Source organism: Camelina sativa, chromosome 5 (assembly GCF_000633955.1).
Source record: "Camelina sativa cultivar DH55 chromosome 5, Cs, whole genome shotgun sequence".
Taxonomy (NCBI): Eukaryota; Viridiplantae; Streptophyta; class Magnoliopsida; order Brassicales; family Brassicaceae; genus Camelina; species Camelina sativa.
Window position 1 is genome coordinate 21,267,679 of NC_025689.1, and position 18,069 is coordinate 21,285,747.

An 18,069-nucleotide genomic window follows, 5' to 3' on the forward strand; every position below is an offset into this window, starting at 1 on the left:
AATACGTCAAAAAAAAATACTATAATATTCTAAAATAATTAGTATTCAAATAGACTAATAGATTTACATAACAATTAAAAATAAATATTATCTCAAACAAAATATTAAAAATAATAATAATAATAATTTTATTATTATATTATATATTTTTTTTTAATGTTAACCCGTGCTTTAAGCACGGGATATATCCTAGTTAGTAGTTAATTTTCTTATTTAAAGAATTATGTTTTCTTTGGGAAAGATTGAAGAATTTTGGACTATTGTATTGTTAATGGTTACTAATTCATATGTCGAGCATTTATTGTGAAAAAAACTTTGTTTGTTTACACTATTAATTATTCTGACTCCGGACACATTATACATAACCCGAATTAATTAAATCGGGTGACAGACAAAACTCCCTCCAAACGTATCTCACGTCTTAGAATAATACAGTATACCCTAAGAAATAAACCCTAGCGCCACCATTTCTAGCTTCAAACGATATCGATCATGGTGGCTACTTGTACTTTGCTAAAACTAACTCCGCTTCAATGGAAACCATATTTTTTATATATGCAACATCTTCACCATGATCCTAGTTTTTCTTTCTACTCCAAACCTCAACTCCGATCAAATTTTCTTCCTCTTCAAATGGCCGTGAAATATAAACAATCCACGTTTTCGGACACATATGTCAGATCCAACACGAATCGCCTTCAGATATGGAATAACTCATCTGAGAAAATCGTGATTCACATCAAGAAAACCTTAGAATCTCTGAAAAAGCCCGCTACAGCCGCGGTTTTGCTCGGTCTGCTTTTTTTATGCGGTCATAATTATTGCGCCTCAGCTGCGTCCGATGGTAGAATTGGCGGTAGTGCCGTCTCTTCCAATTCTGGAAGCTCGAAGAGCTCTTCTTCCTCTTCTTCCTCTTCGAGCTACTGCTACTCCTACTCGTCTTCATATTCTAATGATGAATATAACACCTTCGTACTGATTTTAATGATTGGAGTGACTTTGATGATTCCTATCGGTCGTATATTCTGTGATATCTATGTAAGCCACAGGTCAAGCACTACTAGCATCTTTAAACTACAGGTGATCACTCTAAACATTCGTCTTCTATGACTTTATCTGTTGAATATTTCGGTTTGTCCAATCCAATGATCTAATTTGTATTAAATAAAAAAGTAGTATACCTTTATCCGTCTGCGCGCAGTTTCTCATCAGAGGTATGTTGAATCTGTTATCCTGTCAGGTGGGGTTGATGGGCTCAGCGAAGACCTTACAACAAAATTTTAATAGCCTTGCTGAAACTGCAGATACATCCACACGAACGGGTCTAAGCTATGTTTTAAACGGTAACCTCATCTGTTTTATATGAATAATGGTTGATTATGACTTTTTTTTGTTTAGTGTTTATATAGAATGAACATGCTGTGTATTTTCTTTTGCATCTTTGATTATGTTCACTACTTGTGGAACTATTTAGAAATAGCTCATTTAAAACAAGATGGTTTAAGGGTTTACTTATTTAGACATAAAGTGCTAACGTACGTTTGTTTTCAGTTGAGAGACTTTGGGGATTACAAATTATTCTTTCTTGTGACTCGTTTTTTTGTTTCCGGTGTATTATTACTACAGAGGCAACATTTGCTTTGATGAGACACCCGGAGTATTGCATCTCTTGCTATTCATCAGTAAGTCCACTGGTTCCGTTCTTTCTTGCCTGATTTGTGTGATCTGTATATTCATTAACCTGGACTAGTGATACAATGATTATTCTCAGCGAACATGTATACAGAAATAAACAACTCTGTCTGTATCATATACTTTTCAGTTGGAACTGGAGTATGGTTTGGAAGAAGGAATGACGCGATTTAATCAATTATCTATTCAAGAACGCGTAAAATTCGATGAGGAGACGCTTGTTAACGTGAATAGCATAAAGAGACAGAGCTCAAAGATTGAGGAAGCTAGCGGTGTCACCAATGAATATATTGTGGTAAACTTATAGAAACACACCAAAGTTGAAAGTTTAGTGGGATAGTGTAGTGAGTTTAGTTATTCAACGGGTCTTGAAAAAGCATGAGTATATTAATAATGAAGCTCGATCAGACTTTTGACTTGTTTAACAAGTATGTGTTTTCGTGGGTGGGTACATACATTAGGTTATTGTACTTTAGATTTTAAATAACTGTTTAACATTAAGCCTTGTACATGTTCAGGTAACCATCTTGGTGGCAGGCAGCACAGTATCCACGTGAACTCCAGACAATAAAGGGAATTGCTGATCTGAAGGACGCCTTGGAGAAACTCGGATCGATTCCGAGTAGCAATATTATGGTAAGAGACAGACTTTGTATCTGTAATTAGTAGCATCAATCATGTGGGAACGGTTTAGTCTTGTTAATATATGAATGATTATTGTAAATAAAAACGTTGCAGGCTGTAGAAATACTGTGGACACCACAAGACGAGAAGGATGTTTTGTCAGAAAAGGAACTACTTGAAGATTACCCACTTTTGAAGCCTTTAATTTCTACTAGTTAAGAAGCGTGAGAGACACACCTTGAAGGATGCAAAACTCTCTTGTATTCATGTAATTCGTTGAAACCTTGAGAGGAATTAATACAGAGAAGCAAGGAAATTAACAAAAAACTCTTACTTATTAATAAACTTCAAAATCCTTTTTCGAAGGAAAAAGATAGAAATTACTTTATACGACTCCAACTTGAAAACAAATAACATGGATTCAGTACTCCAACTTAAAGGTCAAGCCAACACGACCAAATTAAAGTTCAAAATGAAAGATTATGAACCGGTTTTAATAGATTAATTCTTAGCTATTCCGGTTTGAATAAAGGCCTTCGGTTATATTTCATCTCCCCCGATCGAATCACATATCTTTTTTTTTTTACTCAAATGGTTCTTATATTGAATTAAGGCTGATCAATACATAATTGTTCATGGAGCCACAATGGCTTGATTACAGACTCTGCATAAAAAATATAAGAATTACATCCCAACTGGACTAATAAGTGAGCTGCATTATTACACTTTCTCTTAGTAAAAACAGAGCTAAAGGATTGAAATTTTGAAATCCAAAACTTTAAAATCTTCAAGGATGTTAATCAGCTGTCTGTGTCGTGTTCGGCCATTGATGATGTTCACTAAAACTTCGCAATCCCCTTCCATTATGATTGCAGTGTAACCTCTTATCCAAGATTGTTGTAATGCAACCAACATTGCTTTTGCTTCCTCTTCTAAAGGTGAGTAGGCGTGTGACAATTTTGCTGTATATACATCAAATCACATATATATATTTTTTTTAAGTACATTATTTTAAGTTCTACCATTTTATTTGTACTTATTTAAAAACTTATTTACAAAGTTAATCCCTAAAAACCAAAATAGCATTACTTCAGATTTTATTTCCTAAATATTTTACATACCATTCCAACTAAAAAAAAATACAGCATATTACAGCATAATAATATGGAAATAAAAACTATACTATATTTAACGACACCTTCTGTTGTGTATTGAAGATATTTCATCTTTGAATCCTTTGTAAACAAAGAAAACAACAATTTGGTTTCTATTTTGTTTTCCAAAACCTGTGAGCTTTGATTCTTAATGTAAGAAGAACTTTGATTCATATTTATTTAAATATTATAATTAATATACATAAACTGAATAAAATTTTAAAATATTACGAATATGTAAAATTAATTAAAAAAATACTATATAATATGGTTATATAATAGATGGGTTATAAAGAGGACATGTTAGAATTAATAAAATATTATCAAATTTATGCTAACACGAGTTAAATCCTCATTTTATTATTTGTCAACACTATTAATATTAGAATATTTTACATAGAAAAATTAAGTTGATTTAGATAAGATTGTGTAAAATAATTAAATCATTAGGAAAAATGTGACTTAATCATAGCGTATAAATGACTTACTATGTATTTAGATCCCTTATTTTTTTGTTATAATAATTAAAAATCAAAATAGAATTTTAAACACTAAACAAAACAAACTAAATATAACAAACAAATGGTCATAAAATATATTGCGGGTTAAAAAACTAATATAAACATTTACCTGCACAAATATTCGAGTAATTTAGTTATTCTTCTATTTGGAAAAACATCCAATATTTAACAAACAAATACAATATAAAATATAAATAATAATAAAATCTAATATATGCTCAACTCTGAATACTTTCTAATTAATGTCGTAATGTCGTATAATAGAGGGGATTTTGACTCTACTTCAGTTTTTGAAACAACCCGACCCGTTTTTTTAAAGATAATTACAATATATAATTAAGCATCCCATACTACTTAATTAAACCAACCAAACCACAATTCAACAATAAACCAACAATAACAAGCAAATTGAGAGTATAACCACAAATAAAACATAACAAACCAGTCTAGTCATTTCAAAAGTCACCCAATAATACATTCACCACACCTACATATCATCACACAAAACAAGTCATACAACCCAATCGCTCAGATAAGCTCATGGTCACGCACTCACCTTATCAAGCTGATTCTAACAACAAATACAACCAGAAGAAATTCTTCTTACGTCTGAAACAGTCCAGAAACGTCCTACAACAAGTAACACAACCAAAAACAACCTTGAAGCAAACTGGACAGAAACATCAGAAAAGAACAATCTTAAAGACAAAACTCTAAAATAAAAACCAACCGTTAACTATCAAATCCCTCCGGTGAAAAGCTAGTCCGAGACGTCACGAACGCTTTCCAAAAAATCTTGTGCCGATCAGAAACCAGACGAGACCACGATCTCAGTTACAATCACCGATGGACTCAATTCGCGTCTGAGAAAACGTGTCTCACGAAACTGCCAATAAATCATCGAATTTAAATCCAAATCCACTTCTGTAAAAAGGAGAATGACGATGAAAGGCTTGAGAATAAATCTACCAAATTTCGTTACCTTTGACAACGATTTGATATATCGAAACTGTTTCTTCCCAAACCCTAACGATTCTGCTCCTTCTCCTTTAATCTCTTTCACACCACAATAGGCTCTCTCCTCTCTCTCTATCTCTTTCTTCCTTTCAACACAAGTATTGAATAACAGCCACGACCAAATAGAGAGAAGAGGCGTCCATATAATTATAAATACATCACTTAGGATTACCCAAAACTGGCTCTAAACCGGGTGAACTTAAACCAAACCGTGCAATTTCATGATTTCACATAAATTGATCGTTTCTTCCACTTTTCTTTGGGACACGAGTGTTACAATTCTTCCCCTCTAACAAAATACAACACCGTCCCTCCACCAAGGACTTCCGTGCAACCGTCACTACGGCCCGCACATTCCTCGACCGGACTGAATACCGTCAGTCAAGGTTTTCCGTGCAACTGTCGCGACAGCCCGCACATCCATATGACCCAACGGTCCACATAACCCTGACCCCACTAGTCAGGACAACCCAAAACACGAGATCAATCTCGACCTCTGAGGTCTACATCCAGTCACTACGCTCATAACCACGTTCTAGACATTGTTTGCTCTCTCACTCATACATTCTTAGGTCGCAACCTTCGAACTGCACTACCTGCACTCTCAGACCGTCATCCTCGAGCCATACCATCTCACTCTCGGAACGTCACCCTCGAGATCTCGGTACCAGGGGAACTCATCCCCTCCGGGGAACTAATCATCCCCTAGGAGAACTAATCATCTCCTCTGCCGCTCTCAGGGTCGCAACCCGTCAAGCCCGCGGTGCACCAGGGGAACTAATCATCCCCTCAGGAAAACTAATCATCTCCCCAGGAGAACTAATAATCTCCTCATGAGCAAACAAGTCCTAACCTCTATAAGCATCTCACGACCAGAACTACCTCCCGTGATTCACGTAAAACATCGCAATGTCCTACCAACCATCATATTCTCTCACCGGAATATCACCATCACCATGACCACTCTTCAGGCCAACTCTAAAACATCTCAACCATTCGGGTGTTTACACACGCCCTTTCCAAAAATGGACAAGTTCTAACTATTCATAGAACTTTCTATTTGTTTGCAACCACACTTTCCTTAAATAGGTAAGCCTTAACTATTCATAAAACTTCCCATTTTTAGAACCCGCATATCTCATAGCACCGTGACACCACCAATCAAAAATCTATGAGAACTGATCATCTCATCTGTGACCACTCTTCAGGTCAACCTCTGAACATTCCCGCCACTCCAGGCATTTCACATCCCTTTCCAAAAATAGATAAGTCCTAACTATTCATAGAATCTTCTATTTATGGAAACTTTCCTTTACTTGAACGTTTCTATTTAAGGAAACTTTCTTTTTCTGGAACTTTCTATTTTCCTTTTGCAACGACACTTTCCATAAATAGTAAAGCTCTAACTCCTCGAACACTTTCCATATTTAGTAACTTCCTATTTTTTAGAAATTTTCTATTTCCAAAATTGCATAATCCATTAATCCATTTCACATCAAGAATCAATAAGAACTAATCATCTTATTAAATCCTCTCCAACAACATTGTCAGTAAATCCGCAATACGGTCATCTCGGTCTGAGCAAAACCTGTTGCCACACTCACAACACCCGCTGGACCTCCAGCAACACCAGTAAGCACACCGACCACACCCTCGGACCCCTACCTGACCAACATAAACCAGACCCTCCCAATCAACACACATAAACTCCTTCCCCGAGATTGAACCCCCATCAACCCTGAGATCCGTATCCGGTCTCAACCAAAAACCTGAGATTGAACCCCCATCAATATCCTAAATCCACATCCAATTACAATAGGAGACCTGAGATTGAACCCCCGTCAATCTCCTTAATCCACATTCAATTACAATGCTTATCCCCACGTCCTTGACCCTTTTGCCCCCAACTCATCTGCTCTTAGGTCGCAACCTTCAAGCCATACCGATCTCATTCTCAGACCTCCCGTCTTCGAGCAGTACCGTCTCACCCTTGGGATCTTGGTACCAGGAGAACCCCCATCTCCTCTGCCACCCTCAAGACTGTAGTCCTTCGAGCTATCAGTATCTAGGGAACCCCCCATTCCCTCAGGAGAACCCCCATCTCCTCATGATTTGTTCAGGACCCCACGTCCCTTTAGCAAACGGTCATAATGTCTATAAGCATTTCTCCAACTGGGACCACCCCCATGATCCGCGTAGAACATCTCAATGTCCTACCAACACCATAATCTCTCCCAGAATATCATCACTGTCATGGCCACCCCCAGACCTCACTCCAAACATCTCAACCACTTTGGATGTTCCCCTGCACCCTTTCCAAAAAATGGACAAGTTCTACTTCCCGAAAAACTTTCCATTTTTAGAAACTATCCATTTATGGAAACTTTTCACTTATAGAAACTTCTATTTCAGGAAACTTCCCTCAACACCACCGCTTCACGGAAATTTCGTACTCCGAACACCACCTCATCTTGTTAAACAGTGGCACTTCAGCCACCCTGGACAAAGTAAGTGTCCAACTTAACTTCTCGGAAATCCCTTTCCAACACATCCACTTTCACAAATCACCGCCAACGGTATTTCCCGATACCGGCATGATCCACCAATTTCCAACAACTTGTCAATAGCCAACTGCACCTCCCGTACAGAAGCTAAAAACACTACAGAACTAACAACACATAAAACAACTTACCGTGGAATCTCATTGAAGGCTCGAAGAGGATGATACTAGGACTCCATACCACATGCAAATTGACTAACTACTCATAATCAATTTCATCACACAACATCATGCATCCAACAATAGGAAAATAATTCAACCAATTAAATTTCCTTAAACCACTCTAAACCATCCTAGAACCGTAAAGGCTCTGATACAAAATTGAAACTAACCCGACCCATTTTTTTAAAGATAAATAAAATATATAATTAAGAATCTCATACTACTTAATTAAACCAACCAAACCACAATTCAACAATAAACCAACAACAACCAACATGCACAGCGGAAACATACCAACAATACAGAACCAACATATCATCAATGCAGTAACATTCCTAACCATTCTATCAAACAACCTAACATAACTCTATCCAAGGTTCCATCAACACAAACACTAAAAACCAACATCACAAAACCGAGACCCTAGATCATCCTCCTCCTCATTGCCATGATTCCACGCTAAACATTCATTACTTGCACCACAAACAACAATTAAGATGCGTGAGTATTACCAGAAATACCCAGTGAGGCGATCCTCCCATCTACAACCTATACACACAAGAAAATTGAGAGTATAACCACAAATAAAACATAACAAACCAGTCATTTCAAAAGTCACCCAATAACACATTCACCACACCTACATATCATCACACAAAATAAGTCATACAACCCAATCGCGCAGATAAGCTCATGATCACGCACTCATCTTATCAAGCTGATTCTAACAACAAATACAACCAGGAGAAATTCTCCTTGCGTCTGAAAAAGTACAGAAACGTCCTACAACAAGTAACACAACCAAAAACAACCTTGAAGCAAACTGGATAGAAACATCAGAAAAGAACAATCTTAAAGACGAAACCCTAAAATAAAAACCAACCGTTAACTATCAAATTCCTCCTGTGAAAAGCTAGTCTGAAACGTCACAACGCTTTCCACTAAATCTCGTGCCGATCAGAAACCAGACGAGACCATGATCTCATTTACAATCACCAATGGTCCCAATTCACGTCTGAGAAAACGTGTCTCACGAAACTGTCAATAAATCATCGAATTTAAATCCAAATCCACTTCTGTAAAAAGGAGAATGACGATGAAAGGCTTGAGAATAAATCTACCAAATTTCATTACCTTTGACAACAATTTGATATATCGAAACTGTTTCTTCCCAAACCCTAACGATTCTGCTCCTTCTCTATTAATCTTCTTCACACCACAATAGGCTCTCTCCTCTCTCTCTATCTTTTTCTTCCTTTCAACACAAGTATTGAATAACAGCCACGACCAAATAGAGAGAAGAGGCGTCCATATAATTATAAATACATCACTTAGGGTTTCCCAAAACAGGCTCTAAACCGGGTGAACTTAAACCAAACCGTGCAATTTCATGATTTCACATAAATTGATCGTTTCTTCCACTTTTCTTTAGAATACGGGTGTTACAGTTTTAGAATCTATACTATTAATTGGGGAGTACACTAAGGAATAAAAAAATATATATAAAAACGAGTATTCCATATCTTGCCCTCACGTCAAAAAATCAAAAGAACAAGGAAAAAGAAATTTAGGGACACAATGGTAATCTGATCGCGTAAAAAGACGCGGACCTTCCATGACCCGGGCTAAAATTATTCGGATCTTGGATGGATTATCAGAGTTTCCAATCGGTGATTACTCACGACACCTATAAGCAATTTGAAAAGATAATTAGGGAGAAAGAATATTCAGATCAATAGTATTTATGACATTTAAACTCCAAATCCCCAAATCAAATATATTAAAATCCAAAACTTACCCCTTTCCGAAACTAACAAAATCCGACTCTATCAATCAACATTCAAAATTTTTTAAAAATAGATTATAAAATCCTTAAACATCCTCCATAATAACATATCAAACGGAAACAAATTACAAAACATTAATTGAAAATCTTTAGTTGATAACATAGAATATTTGACTAATTAATCTTAACACGAACAATGATTTATTTTATTCCTATCATCGCAACAAATCAGCTCCATTACTACTATATAACCAAAGAAGATGACATACACAACCAAACACATCAAACCTAAAGTAACAAACCAGAAAGTCACCTTAATAGTATAGATGGCCGCCAATGATAGTATCACTGAATATCTAGCATTGATGCATTCTTCAGAGTGTGATGTCCAACATAATGAGTTGAAGTGCATACCTGAAAATCATAACCAACAAGCATCGGTGAGATGAGTTTATAGAGTGATTATTCTTTTTTAAAACATCATATTCAAATACTCACAAATCTTATTACAGGTACAATCATAGCATGTCTGGAGGGTTAAATATTATTATGTGTAAAGCTTTGTAATAACTCATCATCAATACTTGAAAGTAAAGATGAGAAAGATGTGTAAGTGGGTTTTAGTTTTCTGGATGAATTACATTCTATTAAACTGTATAGAGACACACTTTAACAAAATTCCCAGCTTTGAATTTTCAGCTCGGTGTTTTACAACAACTATCAAAGTGACTATGAAGAAAAAAATGCAAGGATCGAGAATGTTGGACATAAGTGTACTAAAATCAATAATGGTTGGGTGATTAATAATATTTGTTGTTTGAATTTTTAAGAGTGGTCATAAAACTAATTTTATGGAATACTATTAACTCAAATAGGAGATAAAATTAAAAGCTTGATTCATGGGATAGATATGAAACGTTATTAACTTACCAAGTATATATATAGCCAGCATAATCCCATATTCCTGCAAGGAAGAGGAGTTGTACATGTAATTGGGTTGAAAGATAAACAGAGGAATGTTGAAGAAACTCACTGAAGGAAAAGTTAGAAAGAGGAACAGAGAGGAAGTTCGTTTCATGGAAAATACCGAGAGTAATAGGGAGATCAGAGTTACGCAGCTCTTCTACATGTCTCAAAGACCCCATTGAAATCAAAGAGAAATCAAACAAGAGAAAGTGACGATTCCAAAGAGAATTTGGAAACCGTTGAGGGAGAAAGCAAACTTACAATTAAGCTAAGCTAAGCTGTGGTTGTTTGTAAAAGGAACCAGTCCAAGGGAGAGAAGAACAAGGAAAAATGGTAGAGATGGATAAGAAAGAGTGTCAAGTTGGCAACTCTAGTAAACACATACCTCGCAAAAATAAATTCAAAGAGGCTATAAGTTCAAAATTTACTCAAAATCAAATCAGGCAAGAGAAGAAAACAGAGAAAGGCAAGAAATTACATGTGTGAAATCCATTAAAAATTGGATGAGAAAGACGAAAAACCAGCTCATGTTGTTTGCTGAAAAGAAGGCTAGAGAGAAGATCAATCCCTAAAGATCAAGAGTATGTATATCTGATGGAGAACGAGATTAAGAAGCTACAAGCATGCCAGCAAATGAAGCAATCGACAAGCTGGGTCATTCAAAACGGTCACATGCAGAGGAAGAAGCATCATGTACCTGGAAGACAAATGAGAAGGAAGAAAAATCTGAAATGAGAATCGAATCTGAAAATTCGATGACTTGGCCAGAACTCAAAAATCATATTGATTTTAGTAGTACTATGAGGGAGCTGCAGAAGAACTTACCAGTGAGCTTTGCACATGCTGTAGGAGGAACATGTCCACGGCTCAAAAGAATCAAGGGATAAAGATCAAGGAACAAAGGGGATCAAATCCCTAACTGCAATTAGGGGATTAAACAAAAGAGATTCGAGAGGAAGAAGAGATTAAAAATATGAGGAAGAAGTAGTAGAGTCAGCGACTACAAGAGAAGTTGTGTAAGGCCCAAATGAGTTTTAGGGTCCTTTTGTTTTGTTTAAGCCAAAGTAGTAAATTTAAGTGAATTTAGTTATTTTGTGACATTAGTATAATAAATATGTGGAAACTTTTGTATATAAAAGACTTCGCTTTAAATTTATAATATGGAGGACTTCACGGTTATTAAATTAGATAGTTTAAGTCAAGATTATTATTATCCTTCTATTTCATCAAGATGTAGGGATATATTTGTATTTCACTATAATTCTTAAAAACTAATTATTTTCTAACTTTATTCTTTTGAGATGAATAATTATTTTTCTTTTTACTATAAAAATTAATTTTCTAATTTTTGAATAATTATCTAATTATTATTATTATTTTTCTGTTTGTTCATAAATATAGTGTTTGGTGTTTATAAAGCTTTATAATTATAAATTGCATTTGTTTTGATAATAATTTTTTCATCATCTATTATTGTACTCGCTGATCAACCGGTCTTAGGTTTCTAAGAAACACACCCATTTTAAAACCGCTGAATCAGGCTTCAAACTGCAAATGCTCGCTTTCACAAACTACTATAACTGTTGTGTTTAAACCAATTATGTCTTAAAATGTATAATAAATTTGTTTTACAAATATCATCTCATACGTGCGTGCGGATCCGATTAAGGTTTAAGTGAAATTTATTATAAATTTTTAAAACTTCATTTAAATATATTTTATTAAATATAATTCCGCACGTATGTGCGGTCTATTCCTAGTCTGCTAATTAAACTGGAGATAAAAACGAAACTGCTAATTAAATTACCTAATAAAAGCCCACTAACGTTTCAAAACCACTACTAGCTAATACCAATTCTCATTTCTTCCCCTATAAATATAAGTGAGGTTCGTATCATTCAAAAACATACTCGAGAAAGAATCATTTGTACCAATATTATATTTGAATCTTCCTATTTCCTTCATAATGGCTAGCAAAAACGTGATTTGTCTTGTGGCGGTTGTATGCATTGTGGTTTCGGTAAATGCTCAGCTACCATTTCCATTCCAACCGAGTCCTAATATACCAGAATTTCTTGATATAACAAAATGTTGGTCAACGTTGATGGATATTCTGGATGCATTGCTGAGATTTCTCAATCGTTAATCACTGGAAAGTTTGGTAGTATAAATCCAGCTTGCTGCAAAGTATTTTTGGATGTCGAAGCCAATTGCATCCCAAAATTTCCGGTTAATCCATTTTTCCCTCCTATGTTGAAGGACCAATGCTCAAGAACTACTGGCGCTGTTCCTCCTACCACAAAGTAGAATTATTAAAATAGTGTTATGTTTTAAACCATTTATTCGTTTTAGTTTTAGTTAAACAATAAAGTTGATTTTATGATATTATATGCAATATAAGTATATAACAATGTTTTCTCGATTATTCAATGATATATTCGGTCACTCTTCAAGACTACAAAATCATACTCTACGATTTTGTCGAGCCTCATTATCTAAGCTGCGTGAAAGTTATTTTGAAAGTATGATTCTTGTTTTAGAATAGAAACCATTAAAGAACACTTCCAAAAAAAAAAAACTCAAGTCACAGCCACAACTAAAACTGCCAACAGGTCTTAGTTTTTATGTGAATGGTTAGAAAAAGGGAACAAGCCAGATAGTTAAATCCGTCTAGCTGAACTGAAATGTATCATAAGCCCACCCAAGCTGAGCCGTAAAGGCATTTACAATTTCAGTTGCAAACATGGGTACGAATGAGTCTGTTCTATGATTCTATCAAGCGGAAGCTATACTTCCAAGTGTACTAGACCTACAATCAATTCACAGTTCACCTTTCAGGTTCTCATGATACTAATGCTAACAACATATGGGCACAAAAATCTCACCCCCTAGTGAAAACTTCCAAAAGTTCATCAAGTGTATGGAACTTTTAGAAACCAAATCTGAATAAGATCGATTCAATTTTTTTTTTTTAAATGTAAACTGGTTTATTGGTTGCTAAATTTATAAAACGGCTAGGCAAGATCTAATACATGAGTTTTTCATTCCATATAATAAGAAAAATCGTTCATCATTCAAAAACGTATGGAGCATTAAACATTTCCTATATATTAATAGAGAAGCACTCTCACACAAAAAGCTGATGTGTCGCACTCACGTAGCTTTTTGTGTCTTTTTTAATAAATGCATTTACATTTCATTACTATTTTACATAAATATGTCAATCAATGACATATATAAGGTAATGTTTTTTTTAATTTCCCCTATATATTAATAGCGAAGCACTCTCACACAAAAAGCTGATATGTCGCACTCACGTAGCTTCTGTGTCTTTTTTAATAAATGCATTTACATTTCATTACTATTTTACATAAATATGTCAATCAATAACATATATAAGGTAATGTTTTTTTAATTAGTTTTTAAAAAATGAAAGATTTAATCAACAATTAAAATTCAGAAATGTATTCATATAAAATATTTAATTATTAGAAGTAAATTCTATTTCACAAACAATAAAAAAAATTATTCATTTATTTACCAATTTTATTTAGTTTTCTCATTGCATTTTTTAAACTTAGGATTAGTTTAAACTAAATTGATTAGTCTAAAAATTTATGTTTTATCTGTTTAATAGCATAATGATGTTGATAATAATGAGAAACATGAATTTGATTTTAGAACCACAAAAAAACATCAAAACTCTCTACACCATCTAAAAATTCTTTTGCAAAATCAAATATTTCACGGGTGAAACAAATATTACAGAAAGTAAATGCAAATTTGAATAAACGAAAAAAAAAATTATTTACATATTTTGTTTTATACAAACGTATCTTAAATCTTAAATAATAATTTTACTCATAATATTTTCTTTAAATTTATTTATCCCGCATATAGTGCGGATTGGTACCTAGTTAAACATATATTTGGCGATACAAGTTAAAACTTAAAATTTATCAACTTAAGTATACTATGAAGGGCTAAATTAAATTCAAAGACGTTTCGTCAACGTAATTAATACGGTAACTTTATTTCTTCCCATATAAATAAACATCTGCTTTACTATCGTTTATCTATCAAAAATGTTGTTTTTCTTCTGGCAGCTGTATGCATTGTAGTCTCAGTAAATGTTCAACTACCACAGTTTCCAGCACCGTTTCCTTTTCCATTTCCATTTCAACCAATTCCAGGTGTGCCAGGATTACATGATATAACAAAATGTTGGTCAGTATTGATGGATATTCCTGGATGTGTTACAAAGATTGCTCAATCGATATTCACTGGAAAGTTCGGTAACATAGATCCTGCTTGTTGCGAAGCATTCTTGGATGCAGAAGCTAATTGCATGCCAAAAATTCCATTTAATCCGTTTTTTCCTCGTATGCTAAAAGAACAATGTTCAAGAACTGCTGGTGCTGGTGCAGCCCCTCCTACTCTAAAATAGACTTTAAATTTATAATATGTCGTTTTTTAATTTTCTAAAATTTTATAATAATTTAGCTAATTTAACATGTTCAACTCCCAAAAAAAAAATACAACGATATTATAATAGTATTTGAGATGTTTATCTTTTTTTTAACCGTTGTTTAGTTATCCGTAGTTGACATGAATACACAAACTGTTTTCTTTTGAAAACTATTGTAGAACCCAAACTTTGATCTCAAAAGTTTTACATTAATAATTTAGCTAATTCAACATGTTCAAATCCCAAAAAAAAAAATCAACATATAATAATAGCATTTGAGAAGTTTTATCTTTTTTTTTCTAACCGTTGTTTAGTTATCCTTTAGTTAACATGAATAACATCGTTCAAGTGCTCATCAAACATGGAATCCATTATAAATTTTATCTTGCAATGATTCAGAATTTGGAAGTGTTTTCATAAATCCTTTAAATATGTCATAACACCATATATGTGACCGGTTTATAACTTTATGGTAAAGCTTCAAGCGATATTATATGCTTTCTAGTTTCTACTGAGAAAAAAAAATAATTATTTTCAATGAGCTTGTTTTTTTTTTAACAGCTTTCTTTCATTCAATTATGACGAAGAAATGTAATCCTCATGGAGGAAAGTTACAATACATGATGGTACAAGATAATGAGAAACATTTGGATCAGTATTATTGATAAGAGTTTTTGCTAAACAATCAACTGCCTTGTTATTGTTCCTGCTTGTCCATTGGATTCTTGCCTCTTTGAATTTTTTCTTCCAAAAGTGGACTTCCCGTACCCAGTTATGCACTCTGAAGTTCTTTGTTACACCATTTGCTAGTTTCGCCACCATTTCATTATAACCTTCAAAGATAACCTGTTGATATCCTTTAAGCCACATTTGTCGCATAGCTGTTGTCAGACTCTGTAGTTCTGCTTCCAAAACTGTGTGAACAGTTCCTTGTCTGGTTTGTTCTGCTGTCAAGTAAAATCCTTTATCATCTCGAGCAATCCAGGCTGATTGACCATTATGTCCATCATGAATGAATTTGCAGTCATAATTGCATTTGACAAAACCATTTGCTGGTCGTTTCCACTTTGATCTCCTTGCTGATCCACGTTGATCTGTTTCTTTTCGCTGTTTTGTTAGTAGTACCTCTGCCCAATTGTCTATCCATTCTCTAGTTTCATCTGCAGCCAAACATAAGTCTTTTTGCCAGGTAATGACTTTATTTTGAAAGATGAGAAGATTTCTGCTTCTCCATATTCTCCATAGCATCCATAAAGGAAAGTGCCTCTCGAACATTGTAAGTGACTGATCATTGTAACAGTCAATAATAGCTTGACGCTTCGTCTCAAATGAAGTGATAGGAGAGCATAATATCTGATTCAAGTATTTGTTTCGTCGCCATAGCTCTTGTGTGTAGTTACAGTCGAAAAATAGATGTGCTGGAGTTTCGTCACCTTGATGACATCGTTGACATAGTGATGAGGTTGTGATTCGTCATTGTATAAGTATTGAACCAGTAGGTAAGGCGTGTGATATCATTCTCCAAAGGAAATGTTGAATCTTCGGGGCTGTGTGAATCTTCCAAATTGCTCTTTTTAAAACTGGGGAACCAGGGATTTCTCTTACCCTGTTGTTTGCAGGTGGGAGGTTACATGCTAACCAGTATCCTGATTTCACCGTATAGAACCCTGAATCAATATAGTGCCACCCCAGTAGATCTGAGCAGTCTGTAGGACCTAGTTTCACCTGTTGTATCAACAATTTATCTTCCTCCTCAAATAGTTCTTCTATTAACTCCATGTTCCATCTATATGGTTGTTCATTAATCATAAGCTCACTGACATATTTCAAATCTGTTTCAATACCTTCCTTACACCTTGGTGGCCGTGGTGGGTTTGTTGGTAACCAAGGGTCTGCCAAGATACTTGTAATCTGACCATTGCCAATCAAAAATCTCATCCCTTTCTTTAACAAATCACGACCTTCTAGTAGCGACTTCCATATGAAAGATGACTTATTACCATTCCCAGCATTAAATATATTTGAATCAGGAAAGTACCTTGCTTTTAAAAATCTGGCTACTAGACTCGATGGAGCTTTTAATATTCGCCATATTTGTTTTCCTAACAAGGCCAAGTTGAAGTTCTCCAGGTCCCTAAATCCAAGACCTTCATTCTGCTTTGATACACTCAGTCTATCCCAGGAGAACCAATGCATTGATCGTTGTCCTCCTTTCTTACTCCACCAAAACTTTGCTAATGCACTGTTTATTTCCTCATAAACTCCTTTTGGTAGCTTGAATACATTCATAGTGTAGACTGGCATCGCCATTGCGACTGTTTTTAGCAAAATTTCTTTTCCAGCTGATGATAGGTATCTGTGTGACCAACCATTCGTTCTTTGTTTAACCTGCTCCACCACATAATTGAATACATCTTTTTTCTTCCTCCCGATTTGCTCCGGTAGTCGTTCATAATCGGATAGGATTTTCATTATAGCTGAGCAGGATTTTGTGTGTGCATGACAAAAGAACAAAGCATCATCAGCAAAAAGTAGATGATTGATCTTAGGTCCTATAGTGCTGATCTTCATTCCTTTCAGCTTATTCTCTTGGTCAGCTTTTTGGAGCAGATGACTTAGTACCTCAGCACACAGGATAAATATATATGGAGACAATGGGTCTCCTTGTCTGAGGCCTCGTTCTGGAGTTATTAGTCCAAGTGGAACACCATTAATCAGAACCAATAGTTTTACTGACTCCACACATTGCATTAACCAATTGATCCATGTGTTTCCAAATCCCATATGTTGCATCGTATTGCATATAAATTGCCACTCCATGCGATCATAAGCTTTTGAAATATCAGTCTTTACCGTCATATAAGAGTTAGCCCATCTTTTTCTTTTCTTCAATGAGGGAACCATCTCATGAGCAATGATCACATTATCCATAATGTTTCTCCCAGGGATGAAGGCTGCTTGAGTCTCTAAGATGATCGAGTCTCGGTGTATCTTCAGTCCGTTGACCAATATCTTTGAAATAAAAAATAGCTTACATTGCAGAGAGCAATGGGCCTAAAATCACTCATAGACTTTGGTATATTGATTTTTGGAATTAAGCAGAGGTTAGTATGATTCAT

At 34.9% G+C, this 18,069-nt stretch overlaps 1 protein-coding gene, 1 long non-coding RNA gene and 1 pseudogene across 5 annotated transcripts; 2 read left to right on the forward strand and 1 right to left on the reverse strand.

The window, feature by feature from the left end:
* On the forward strand, positions 634 to 2,535 carry LOC104789455 (annotated as a pseudogene).
* Positions 2,918 to 11,533, reverse strand: LOC104787324. 4 transcript variants are annotated; one of them, XR_767849.2, is made up of 6 exons: positions 11,308 to 11,533; positions 10,744 to 11,179; positions 10,604 to 10,639; positions 10,447 to 10,480; positions 9,830 to 9,930; positions 2,918 to 3,278 (listed from the first exon to the last, which is right to left on the reverse strand). It is a non-coding gene; the product is annotated as an uncharacterized LOC104787324 (long non-coding RNA). The 4 variants fall into 4 exon arrangements; XR_767848.2 differs by lacking the exon at positions 2,918 to 3,278 and adding an exon at positions 9,213 to 9,417 and having other exon boundaries at positions 10,604 to 10,647; XR_767847.2 differs by lacking the exon at positions 2,918 to 3,278 and adding an exon at positions 9,213 to 9,417 and having other exon boundaries at positions 11,308 to 11,532.
* Positions 14,555 to 14,929, forward strand: LOC109132887 (the record flags this gene model as incomplete). Its single annotated transcript, XM_019245348.1, has 1 exon — positions 14,555 to 14,929. A coding segment is annotated over one exon (375 nt), but the record flags the coding sequence as incomplete, so codon positions are not given.